This window comes from Staurois parvus, unplaced genomic scaffold (genome assembly GCF_062004578.1).
Source record: "Staurois parvus isolate SC_StPar_1 unplaced genomic scaffold, SC_StPar_1.0 ptg000574l, whole genome shotgun sequence".
In the NCBI taxonomy this organism is placed as follows: Eukaryota; Metazoa; Chordata; class Amphibia; order Anura; family Ranidae; genus Staurois; species Staurois parvus.
In genome coordinates, this window is record NW_028318370.1 from 6,577,500 (window position 1) to 6,590,077 (window position 12,578).

At 41.0% G+C, this 12,578-nt stretch overlaps 1 protein-coding gene across 1 annotated transcript in view; it reads left to right on the top strand.

Annotated features, from left to right (window-relative positions):
* Nucleotides 1-2,435: 2,435 nt before the first annotated feature.
* CD247 (CD247 molecule) overlaps nucleotides 2,436-12,578 on the top strand; it is a 197,022-nt gene continuing 186,879 nt past the window's right edge. Inside the window, exon 1 of the mRNA XM_089691942.1 lies at nucleotides 2,436-2,583. Coding sequence (XP_089548068.1) covers nucleotides 2,526-2,583 — 58 coding nt within the window. The 5' untranslated portion in view covers nucleotides 2,436-2,525. The remainder of the gene's footprint in view (nucleotides 2,584-12,578) is intronic.

The window sequence follows — 12,578 nt, forward strand, 5'->3', positions numbered from 1 at the left end:
GATGTGGACAAAAATAGTCTGTCCGTTAGGAGCATTCCAGCTCTCTGGTGTACCTCCTCAGACCCCAAATGAGTCCTCCTCTTCACCCAGCTGCAGCCCTGAGCAAGGGGGCCCAGAAACTGACAATTTAGCACAGCAGCCCCAGATGAGAAGCTAGTTGGGTTTTCCACCTGACTGTCCTCTCCCCTTATGCTACCCAGGGGGTGTAAGAGTACTGTCCTTCCTGATATCTTAATGGGTTGGTGGCTGCCATCAGAGCTTTCGAGGGGCTGACTCCTTCCCAGCTGCTCAGGATGTCCTCCCTTGGAGACGGTGGCACAGTGGAGATCCTCTTCTCCAGCACCTGCCTGTAAGTAGGCTCCTTCCCTGGACCCCCTCCCAGGCTCCACACTCCAGCCTCTCACTGCATCTTCCATCTTACACTGCTCTGCCACGCCCAGGCTCTGTGATTCTTAAGGGGTGCCTTGGCCACCATGCCCAGCCTCCTGCCAGAGGATTGGCCAAGGTTCCTCAAGTATGCAGAACCAAGATTCCTCCCCTCCTCCATCCCTCCTCCAGAAAGCTCTCAGGTTTCTTAGAAACTCTGACCTTCAGAACCTCCCTAGCCTGTCCTGAGGTGAACTCCTGCTTCATTCACAGGCTGACTCATCCCAGGCTGCTACTCAGCCTCTGCCTAGAAAAATAAAACAACAAGCTGCTATTTAACTAACCTGGAGGATGTGTTTATATATATATAAAACTGTATGTACAGTATACATACTTATTAACATTTATTACAGGATGTATTCACGGCATGAATAGAATGCTAGGCTTTCTAATAAAAAAGCCCAACACCTGCTGCTCTAATTTTGGCAGCCTCAGTGACTATTTAGGATGGCTCTATCATGGCTCTATTAAGGAACATACATATAATGTTTATATATGTATATATATATGACAGGGTCAGTTTAAGCATTAGCTAGCATGCCTTTGACGAATTGCATCTTGTTTACTTTTTTAGTGTTTTTTAAAGCAGAAGTTTAATCTGCTTTTTATTTTGCATTCCCTGGTTCCTCCCCCATCAATATGCTAGGAACATTATCATAAAAAAACTCTCCTTTTTCCTTACATACCTTATTTTAGTCCCAGTGATGCCATCACTGGGTCCTTGTTCTTCTCTATGCAATGCAGGCAGATACTGGCTGGTGGGAGGGGCCAGCAGGGTGATGTACATAGCTTCCTGAAAGCATCACAGCACCCTATCTCATCAATATGCTAATGACATTATTAAATAAAACCTTTCCATTTTTATTACATATGTTATTTTAGTCCCACTTATGTCATCATTGGCTCTCTGTGCTTTTCTAGGCAATGCAAACAGATCATGGCTGGTAGGAGGGGCCAGCAGGATGCTGTACATAGCTTCCTGAAGGCATCACAACACCCTGCCACGGTACTCTTGTCAGCCCTCAGCCCTGATGCAAGTGGTTGGGTGGCTCTTGGGAGGAGTCATGCGAATATCAAAATGCCTTGATGGGTGGGTGTCAGCCTCAGGGGCGGACTGACCATTTGGAAACTCGGGCACTGCCCGAGGGCCCGGGGGCAGTAGGGGGCCCCATGAGATGCCCCTGGTACTTTTTCATAGGCTTTTTTGAGTTTGAGCAAGGACACAGGGGCCCCATGATCCCCTATTGCCCGGGGGCCCCATGAGTTGTCAGTCCGCCCCTGGTCAGCCTGGAAGAGTGGGTGTTCCTAGGCAGGCTGTATTTATAGGCAGACCCACATGTGATGCTGAGCCTCCCTGATTGGTGTAGCTTTCTGAAAACATCACAACACCCTGCCTCTCAAGAGCTCATGATGCAAGCAGTGGGCTGGCTCTTGGGAGGAGTTATGCAAATATTAAAATTCCTTGATGGGCATGGGGATGAGATTGGGAGTTCCTAGGCTGGCTGGATTTCCATGCAGACCATCCTATGTGATGATGAGCTTCTATTATTGAAAGAAATAAATGAATTCCAATGAATGAAAGGGGCCGGCAAAGGAGGAAAGTGATAGATGATGCTGGAGGCGGAGCTCTGTCTGACTTGCTGCAGCTTCTAATGCATGCAGTGAGAAGCTCACAGTGTGCAGTGAAACCAAAGCTAATCCAGTCCAGGAGTGGAGTTGGTACAACTGTGTAACAGTGAAGGGAAAGCTGGAGGTCAGATTTAATGAATACATAAGAAGACTAAAGGGGAAATTAGATTTTTTTTATTTAGGACGGAGTCACACTTTAAGCTGACGGATTTGTGATTACAATTAACAAGAGATGTGAGTTTCCTGCAGAGAGAGGTGAGGAGGAGAGGAGAGGCAGTGACGGGGAGCTCGGTGGTGGTTGGGTTTGGTTTGTGTATCAGTTACTCAGCAGCGAGACGTATAGAAGTTTTCTTAGATGTTCCACTTCCTGTGCAGCACGGTGGAGGAGCAGTGTGGCTGAGACAGCCCGAGCTTCTACTCTGAGCAGGTGACAACGCCAAGAGAAGAGCAGGGACCCACCCCGAACCACCATGAAGTCCAAGTGGATTGCTGTGTCTGCGTTCCTCCAGGCTCACGTCTTGGCGGCAGGTAAGACCTCCATCTTTGACCCTTCAAAGGGCCCATTTCCATCGCGCTCAACTATGGAGCGTTGCAGGTGTAACATTAAAGACACGACATCTGGTCAAGATAAAATCTACATTTCAAGTAGGTTGATTCCTGAGATCAACGATTTTTATATACATCCATGGTGGTCCATTTTTCAGGCTGGGTATTGAAGTGGGATTGTAGAACCCTGATGTCCAAAATGAGGCCCAGGGACCACATGCGGCCCCTTGCCACCTAGTCCTCGGGGCCCTTGTAGACAATAGTATGGGTTTTTTTGTTGACTTCAGCCAGTGTCCTGGGCCAGCCCAGCTTCTTTGTTAAATTATTCGCTTTGTTTCTGACTCACCATCTTACTTTTTATGGGCCGTCCATTTTCTTTTTTTTATATATATATTTTTTTTTCTCTGATCTTTTATGATAGATGTAGATAGGAGAAATATGAAATTGGACAATAGTCATTTTAAGGAGAGTTTTAGGGAGCATAGATGTCAGATCATTGATTTGTAAAGGGGCTGAAACAGCTGTGATATATAGCAGTCTCGTATAACTTTCTCCAGTCTCCTGAAGCATGTCTATAGTCTCCAAGCCTCGGATTATCTATTGTTCAATGTCTGAAGTCTCCTGTAACATGTCTACAGTCTCTGACCATATCTAGTAACATGTTTACATTCTCTAACCATCTCCTGTTTCATGTCTGCAGTCCTTGACCATCTCCTGTTGTATGTTTGTAGTCTCTGACCATCTCCTATAACAAGTTTACAGTCTCTGACCATCTCCTGTTCCATGTCTGCAGTCTCTGACCATCTTCTGTTGTATGTCTGCAGTCTCTGACCATCTCCTGTTCCATGTCTGCAGTCTCTGACCATCTTCTGTTGTATGTCTGCAGTCTCTGACCATCTACTCTAACAAGTCTACAGTCACTAGCCATCTCCTGTTCCATATCTGCAGTCTCTGATCATCTCCTATAACATGTCTACAGTCTTTGACCTGTGCCTGTAACTTGTTTACAGCCTCTGACCATCTCCTGTAACATGTCTGCAGTCTCTGACCATCTCCTGCTCCATGTCTGCAGTCTCTGAGCATCCCCTGCTCTATATTTGCAGTCTCTGAGCATCTCCTGCTCTATGTCTGCAGTCTCTGACCATCTCCTGCTCCATGTCTGCAGTCTCTGACCATCTCCTGCTCTATGTCTGCAGTCTCTGACCATCTCCTGTAACATGTTTACAGACTCTGACAATCTCCTGTAACATGTTTACAGACTCTGACCATCTCCAGTAACATGTCTGCAGTCTTTGGCCATCTCCTGTTGTATGTCTGCAGTCTCTGACCATCTCCTATAACAAGTCTACAGTCTCTGACCATCTCCTGTAACATGTATACAACCTCTGACCATCTCCTGTAACATGTCTCCAGTCTCTGACCTTCGCCTGTTGCACATCTACAGACTCAGTCAGCTTTCTGTAGCGTTACATTCACTAAAAACTATGTGTGGCCATTAGGTTATGTCGGGGGCCACATTTGAGGTAACTGGTCACCATCGTTGAAGACCAGGAGTTGCTGGTTGAAAGTGTATGGTCCATAGGCCTTTGCAAAGCCAATAACCCAAGTGATCAATGCAGTTGTACAATCATCGCGTCGCTGGCCATAGCACATCTGCTTCTGTTTTTTTCAACCTGAGCTGGTCTTGGCTGATATATATGGAGGGTATTCAGATCTACCCTTCCCATACCTGCTACAACTTTGACTGTCCATACTGGATCACCACTTAGTCCTTGCGTGGAACCCTCATGTCTTTATTTCCATACATATATCTTTAAAGTGACTCTGTTGCTAGAAAGGTCTGTGAGCTACCACCGCTGGCCTCTCATTTGAGAATGCTAGTTCCCTGACTTCCAATTGTGGTGCTTTTTTAAAACCAAAAACTTTACACTCCAAAAGCAAATAACCCAAGGGGTCAGTACCTTGTACAATCATCATGGTCATTGCACATCTGCTCGTGTTGCTTTCAAGCTTGTCCTGGCCGACTTACTTGCTTCGAATTCAATTCGCCCCTCCCACAACTGCTACAAACATTGCTGTCAAACTGGATCACCAGTTTTTCCTTCCATCTTTATTTACAAATATACATCCTTAAAGGTGCACCGGCATGAGAAAAGTATGGGAGCTACCATGGCTGACCTTTAAAGTGTCTCCAGCAAAACTTTTTTTTTAATCTTTGGTTAGCCTAAGGATGGGTTGAACCCTCTGTAAAGTTTTCATTGCTGTTTGTGCTCCATGCAGGGAGAGTCACCCCTCTATTTGTCCTGGGGACCACTGTCATCTGGAAAGAAATTGAGTGGAAACCCCAGAAAAATAGGTAAGGCCAAAATCTTCCAAAGGGGACCCCATTTCAGGAAAAATTGTCTAATGGGGCATTCCTCTCACTTTGGTATATTTCCTCTAACTTCCTGTTGTGTCTATAGGACAGGAAATAAAAGAAAATTTCTCAAATGGTACACAGACGGCAACAAATACACTGGCAGGGGTTTTAACTCTTTCCTACTCTATCCAAAACTTTTGGGTTTGCATACACATGTTAGTTCCCCGGCTGCCATGCTGATGTTTGTCTTCAATTTTTTTTTTTTGAGTCTCTGATCTGTAACAAGTATAGAGTTGAGACGTTCTAACACTATTCTAAATAATTTACAGTGTGCTTTTTCCGGGTCTCAAAAATATTGAAACAAGACACAGTCAGGCAGCTAGTAAAAAAAAAAGAAAAGCCATCAATGGCAGACCCCATTCTTTTCTCATAACAGAGTCACTTTAAGGGAAAATAAATAGTTTCTCTCAATTTTGGTGAATTAATCACAGTCTTATGTGCTCATATATTTATATCACTTTTACAATGCACTGGATAAGACTGAACATACAGTACATGTGCAGATCTGATACAGCAAAAGTCGTGCCATCGAACTGAGCTTGCAATGGTCGTTGGGCTACAACTTCAACTGGAATGCAGTTTTTCGCAATGGACTATATAGAGCAGTGGTGCTCAATTTTCTTGATATGGAGGGCCTCAAGTACAGCCGTTGACATCACCAAAGGGCCACAGGTTATATTTAGTAAATATTTGCTGTCAGAGACAACAGACAAACAACAGAATATGGTCAAAGGCTTTGGGCATGACATAAGAGATGGTCAGAAACTTTGGGCATGCTTCAGGACATGGTCAAAAACTTCGAGTATACTACAGGACATGGTCTGACACTTATGGCATGCTTCAGGAGATGTTTAGAAACTTCAGCCATGTTACTGCACATGGTCAGAAACTTCAGGCATGCTACAGGACATGGTTAAAACTTCAGGCATGCTTCGGGACATGGTCAGAAACTTCAGGCATGCTTCGGGACATGGTCAGAAACTTTGGGTATACTACAGGACATGGTCTGACACTTATGGCATGCTTCAGGGCATGTTTAGAAACTTCAGGTATCCTACAGGACATGGTTAGAAACTTCAGGCATGCTTCAGGATATGGCCAGAAACTTCAGGCATAGTCCAGGACATGGTCATAAACTTCAGGCATGCTAAGGGACATGGTCAGAAACGTCTAGCATGCTTCAGGACATGGTCAGAAATTTGGGAATACTACAGGACATGGTCAGACACTTATGGCATGCTTCAGAACATATTTAGAAACTTCAGGCATCCTACGGGACATGGTCAGAAACTTCAGGCATGCTTCAGGACATGTTTAGAAACTTCTAGCAAGCCTCAGGACATGATCAGAAACTTCTGGTATGATTTAAGACATGGTCAGAAACTTTAGGCATGCTACAGTACATGGTCTGAAGCTTCAGGCATGATACATGACTTGGTCGAAAACTTTGGGCATGCTACAGGACATGGTCAGAAACTTCAGGCATGCTACAGGACATGGTCAGAAACAGCGGGCATGCTTCAGGACATGGGCAGGAACTTTGGGCATGCTATGTGGGATAGTCAGAGACTACAAACATGCTATAGGAGATACTGGGGCCTAGGGACATACTTCAGGAGTCATATACTGAAGTACTGAAGAGACAGAGTAGTGGCTACAGGGGCTCCAAGAGCCTCAAAAAGTATGCCAAAGGGCCGCTTGTTGGGCACTAGGGATAAAGAGAAATCCAAGCATGCGTTGTGTTGTGTTGCATGCAAGCACTGAATTTTACTTGATATTAACCCTTGTACTGACAGATTGTCACATGCATTACATAGAATCACTATAAACAATCATAAAGTATACATCAAAAGTGAAAAGGCTAAAGTTTCAAAGAGCTCCCTTTGATACTGGAGACTGCCATAACAAATTATAAGATATGTCATCTTTTTTATTATCAGCCTTATAATTATATTTGTAAATTGTTATTTCCGGAATAGTTACCCACAAATTACAACTTGTTACTTTTTAGTTATAGCGATGTTTGACAAATGCTCCAAATGCCATAATGATTTCTCTAGTTTGGTAAATTCATGTATATTCAGAACTTTTTGCTAGATTACCGAGTTTTTTCTTTTACTGTACTGTAAACCTCCCCCCTTGCCTTCATCTTTGTGTAGTGATACAGTTGCATTGAGTCTTTTTTTCCGGTTTGATACAGTATGGTTGAATGAGGAAGGCCCCTGACCTCTGATCAGGCTCCGCATGTACAAAAGATTTAAATGTAAATGTATTTAAGACTCTCATAAATCATTCTGCAATGTGGATACAGTCCTTGGGATTGATTTACTAAAGCAGTAGGGAATGGTCACTTAACTTAGTGAATATGGTGAAGCTGGGTTCATTTTAAACACCCAATCATCCAAAACGGGAAATTTAAAAATTAAATAGGATTTTGCTTGAAGACGATTAAAGTGACCATAGCCTGACTTTATACACTAAGTGGATATCTTCTTCTCCTTTAGTAAATATATTATACCAACTTGATATAAAAAAAAGTTTTTATTTTTAATTTTATGATTTTTTTATATCACTTTTCCCTTTGATAACAGAGATATCAGACATTATAAGTAGAGTTGGGGCATGGGTGAATCTTCTGTTAATCTATACACACGACAGCCTTGCAGTGTAATCTCCTAACATAAGATATCGTGACTGCACATACATCATTTCTAAGTGGAATCAAATTATCAATGGAGGGTTACATGACGTACACAGATTAAATTGACCCCAGACCTGGCCTGCGCTAAAGACGGGATTAAACCTGTTTTTTGGCAAGATAAGTGTTGGGAGACACAAATGTATGTATAAAGTGATCTCCAAGTAATTGTATCTTATGCTACAAAAACAATTGAGTATTGTCCATAATACTTTTTTATTTGCGCTAACATTCACATTTTCAGGAGAAGCTTTCGGGACATTTCCACTTCTTTAAGGTTCAAGCAATACTAATACTATTCATGGCTGACCATAAAAAAATCCTTGGCCATGGTCATGGTCGGCCATAAAAAAGCCATGCCCATGGTTGACCATAAAAAAGCCATGGTCGGCCATGGTCACCGATTGGACCAATTGTACTTTGCCCTGGGATGTTTTTAATTCATGGGCCCTGTGTCAGTTTTTTCAGAAATGGATGGATGATTTTATATCATGTATATGATCAGTAATTTATGTTCTGCATTTATTGGGCTTTTTTGGAAGATTTATAATGAATTTTGAATTACATTGTATGGTATACTCCTTGTAAATTACACATGTGATGGCGGTAGATGATATTGAAATTATGTTTCCAGGTACGGGGAGTGTGAGCATGTATTCTTCATGATGATTGAATGATCTTAAAGGAGACCTACCAAGGTCGCCATTGATGACTTTCTTCAGGAAAAAGTTGAAACTCTTGCAAACCTGAAAATTGTCAAACTATAAATGGCATTGAAGTGCACATTTAAGTATTCCCATGTACAAACCCCCTAGGGCAGTGGTTCTCAACCTTCCTAATGCTGCGACCCTTTAATACCGTTCCTCATGTTGTGGTGACCCCCAACCATAAAATTATTTTCGTTGCTACTTCATAACTGTAATTTTGCTATTATTATGATTATCTGATATGCAGGATGTATTTTCATTGTTACAAATTGAACATAATTAAAGCATAGTGATTAATCACAAAAACAATATGTAATTGTATATTGTGAAATATTTATTTCTAATTACAAATAAATGAAATGTTGTCTTGAATCATGGTGTAGCATGGGTAACAGTCTTAATATAACAACAGTAAACTTCATTTTTTGCAGTAGTTGATGATTTTACAGTACATGATTTTACATTTACCCAGTAATTATAATTCATGAAGTGTCGTTTTACCTCCAATACTGCTGCTTTCAACACAGTTGCTGCTTTTAACAGAGTAGCTGCTTTCTACACAGTAGCTGCTTTCTACACAGTAGCTGCTTTCTACACAGTAGCTGCTTTCAACACAGTAGCTGCTTTTAACAGAGTAGCTGCTTTCTACACAGTAGCTGCTTTCTACACAGTAGCTGCCTTCTACACAGTAGCTGCCTTCTACACAGTAGCTGCTCTTTACACATGTGTGACTGGTCCACATAAGTACATTATGGCGCCAACCCTCTCACATGCACCTGTATTTGTACGGGGTGTATGTGGTGGGGTTGGCACGATGATGTCATCACTCCGGGTACTCATATGTGGGTGTATCTGCATGTGGGCGGACCCGTCTGGAGACGGATAGAGGAGCGGTGTCTCGGTTCCTAAGACCATCGGAAATATGTGTTTTCCGATGGTCTTAGGCGACCCCTGTGAAAGGGTCGTTCGACCCACAGGTTGAGAACCGCTGCCCTAGAGCCGTTGGCCCTGGGCTACCACCTATTATTATTATTAGGTTAATACAAGATTTAAATCACACCAATAGTATTTGAAACTAAAGTGTTACAAAATTACACTAAAGTGTTACACTTTACAAAATTAAGGGAAACAGTAAATTTACTATCCAATTTATTAGGGTTCAGAGGGTTCTCCTCATAACAGCTTACAATCTAAAGGTGCCCTTGATATAATCTGTCACTACCCATGGTCAACGTACAAATACCCAACATCCATGTAGATTTGTCCTATGTATGTCCCCTCAAGGCTGATAACTCTAGCGCTTCAAAAGCCATTGCTGAAAGTTCTACAGTTCCTTCATCTTGGAGTAAGTCCACACAGGTGCTTATGGATCTGTTTAATCACACGGTGAATTTAGGAAGTGTTACTACTAATACAATAAACAGCTTATTTAAAGTGTATCTAAACCCATGGACAAAAATGTAATAAATTGCAGCTTACAGTCTTTAGATGTTCTGGCTGTGTTAGTTTTCTTTCTTTTTTTTCATTCTAAGAACATTATTAGCAAATACAGAAAATCCCTGTTGATCCTGCCAAATATGAAGTGTCCTTGTTACATCCTGTGAGCTTCGTTAAGGTATATCTTCTTTTCTAGCTTTGTAACATAACAATTTCACTGCCCCCCATGTAATGGTGATAACGAGATAGGGACATATTTGTAGTCCATATCCATAGAGCAGCCAAGGTGACAACAATGGATCCCTCCATAGATACAGTGAAGGAGTGATGTAGTCACCCAGGGACAGGAAGTGCATTATCTGCAGGATCACCAAGTGGAAATAAAGCAAAAGAAGCCAAAAAAAATATTTTTAAATATATTTTTGATTTTGGGTTTAGATACACTTTACAAATCTAGGGCCACATTTGTGGCATGTCAAATACACATAGTGCAATGTACACAAGCCCAGGTGTGTGGAAAGGCTGTGTTGGCTGGTGCCTAAGACAGCATGTATGTGAATATTCACCTTTATCCAGGACATGCTATAGCTAGTAGTAGCCACATTCCACTGGACTTGAAAAAGTGTCTTGGAGAAGCTAGGAAATGCCTTCAACGATACAGAACAAGTCCAGTTGAATGAGACTAACTACCATTAGCTAAGAGTTCTGGGTCTTGTATATTATTAGGACATATATTTCTCAGGACAGCTTACAAGCAGAAAATATTACAATGTCAAATTGCTCTTTTACTTGCATTATGTGATCATTTTAAAGGAGAACGTATTATTAGTTCCAAACCCTGAGTTCACTGCACTGGATATGGGAACTAAAGTTCTTAACCCTTTGAGGACCAAGGGACGTATTTGTCCCATGTTTTTAATTGCGTGTATCATCTGATTAAGAACTTAAAACTCTTTTTTTTTTTGGTTTGAGTCAAAATATTAGTTCTTATCAACAAACAACAAATGGGTCTAGCTTTTTGCCAATTATTTCATGAAATGGCTTAGTTACAGCAACTGAAGTGTATGAACTTTAAAAACAAAAAAATTGATTCTTTTGGCGTTCCAAAATCTTACGGTCCTCAAAGGGTTAATGAGCTTCAAATCCTTTAGGTCCCTTTCATAGACACCATGTTAAAAATTAGACGTGATAACAAAGATGTATATTTTTGATGCATAATAAAAGCAGAAAAATGCTGTACAAACGATTTTTGTTCAGTACATGTTGGCTCACCCCATTGACTAAACCCATAAAGTCCACCAGCCAACCTAGAAGCGCTTTGAATTCCTAAACAGAAGCATATAATTACATTGGCAGTCTTTCTCTATTTTCACATTACGGAAGTGCACACTGATGTACTTTATAGTAAGATGTAGTAATACCGAAAAACGTCAAATTCCAGCAATGTTCTAAACCATATGGCAGCCAATAAATTAAAAAGTCAGAGCCTTGCACACCAAACTATGGTGGTCTCAAAATGCCTTTGGTCATGAAGAGGTTAATTAACAGTTGCACTGAACATATTCAGTGCGCTACCATCCCGTCTCTAGCAGCACATTGTTGGCAATGGGCTTTTAGATGTGTTTCTTTTTTCTTTTTTAGAGGTAAGGCCTGGTACGTACAAGAGTTAGTGCAGCACAGACACCGATGAAAAGGCTTGATTAAATAAAAAATTTCTGTTACGACGTACATCCTGTTTTTTTACTGTGCATGTTCTTTTCAATGTGCCAACATCATAATTGATAAATAACATAAATACATTCCTACAAAAAAGGGAAAAGAAAGAAATTAAAAATGGTGAACCTAAGGTTGATACATTATGTTGTAGTCATTATTTTAACTCTGTTATTTTATGTAATAATTATTTTAATTTCTCAAGTTCTCAAAATGTTCCAGTTCTCAAAATGTTCAAACACACCTTGTGCCATCGTTATTCATGAAATATTTATTTTAGCTTTTATATTTTATAAGTATTGCTAGCGTTGAAGTTTCAGTAACCCGTATCCTACCTCATGATAGCTGCTGACAAAAAAAAAAAGAAAAGCTCGCGATTAATGCAAGTCAGAAGTTAGAGACATTTTAATGAAACAAAAAGTATTCCACCATCGATTCATTAATTTTTTTCAGGTCACAAAAGACAAATAGAACATTATTGCTAGATTAAATTGAAACAGCAGTAAAAATAAGTCACATAGCCAAGTAAATGCTTCTGAAAAGATAATATTTGCATTTTGAAAATGTTCACAAATATCATGGGCTTTAGATATAATTTTTAGTGGGGTTTCCCTAGGACTTAGAAATGTTTTCAAGGGTTCATGGTAAAAAGGTTGAGAAAGGCTGGTTTAAAGAATTGACCCTCAACCCTTATTTATCAAACTTTCCAAAACTGAAACTGCTTTTGGTGTCTCAAATACACAGAACAGGTTTCAGGCTCTCACTGTCATCCACCAACACCAACTTTCACAAATATCTTATAAAGGTGAAATTACAGCATAGGCTATCGTTATAGAGTAGGCTTTCTCATCCAAGGCTCCTCCAGACGTTTCTAGAGGTTCCTTCAGGAGAGAGCAGTGGCAGATTGGTCTCTTGCCTACATTGACCACTAATGTAGGGGTCACTACAACTTTCACTGTGGTTTTTTTTTTCTGGGCGTAATTAAAATATGTTTCATTTTATT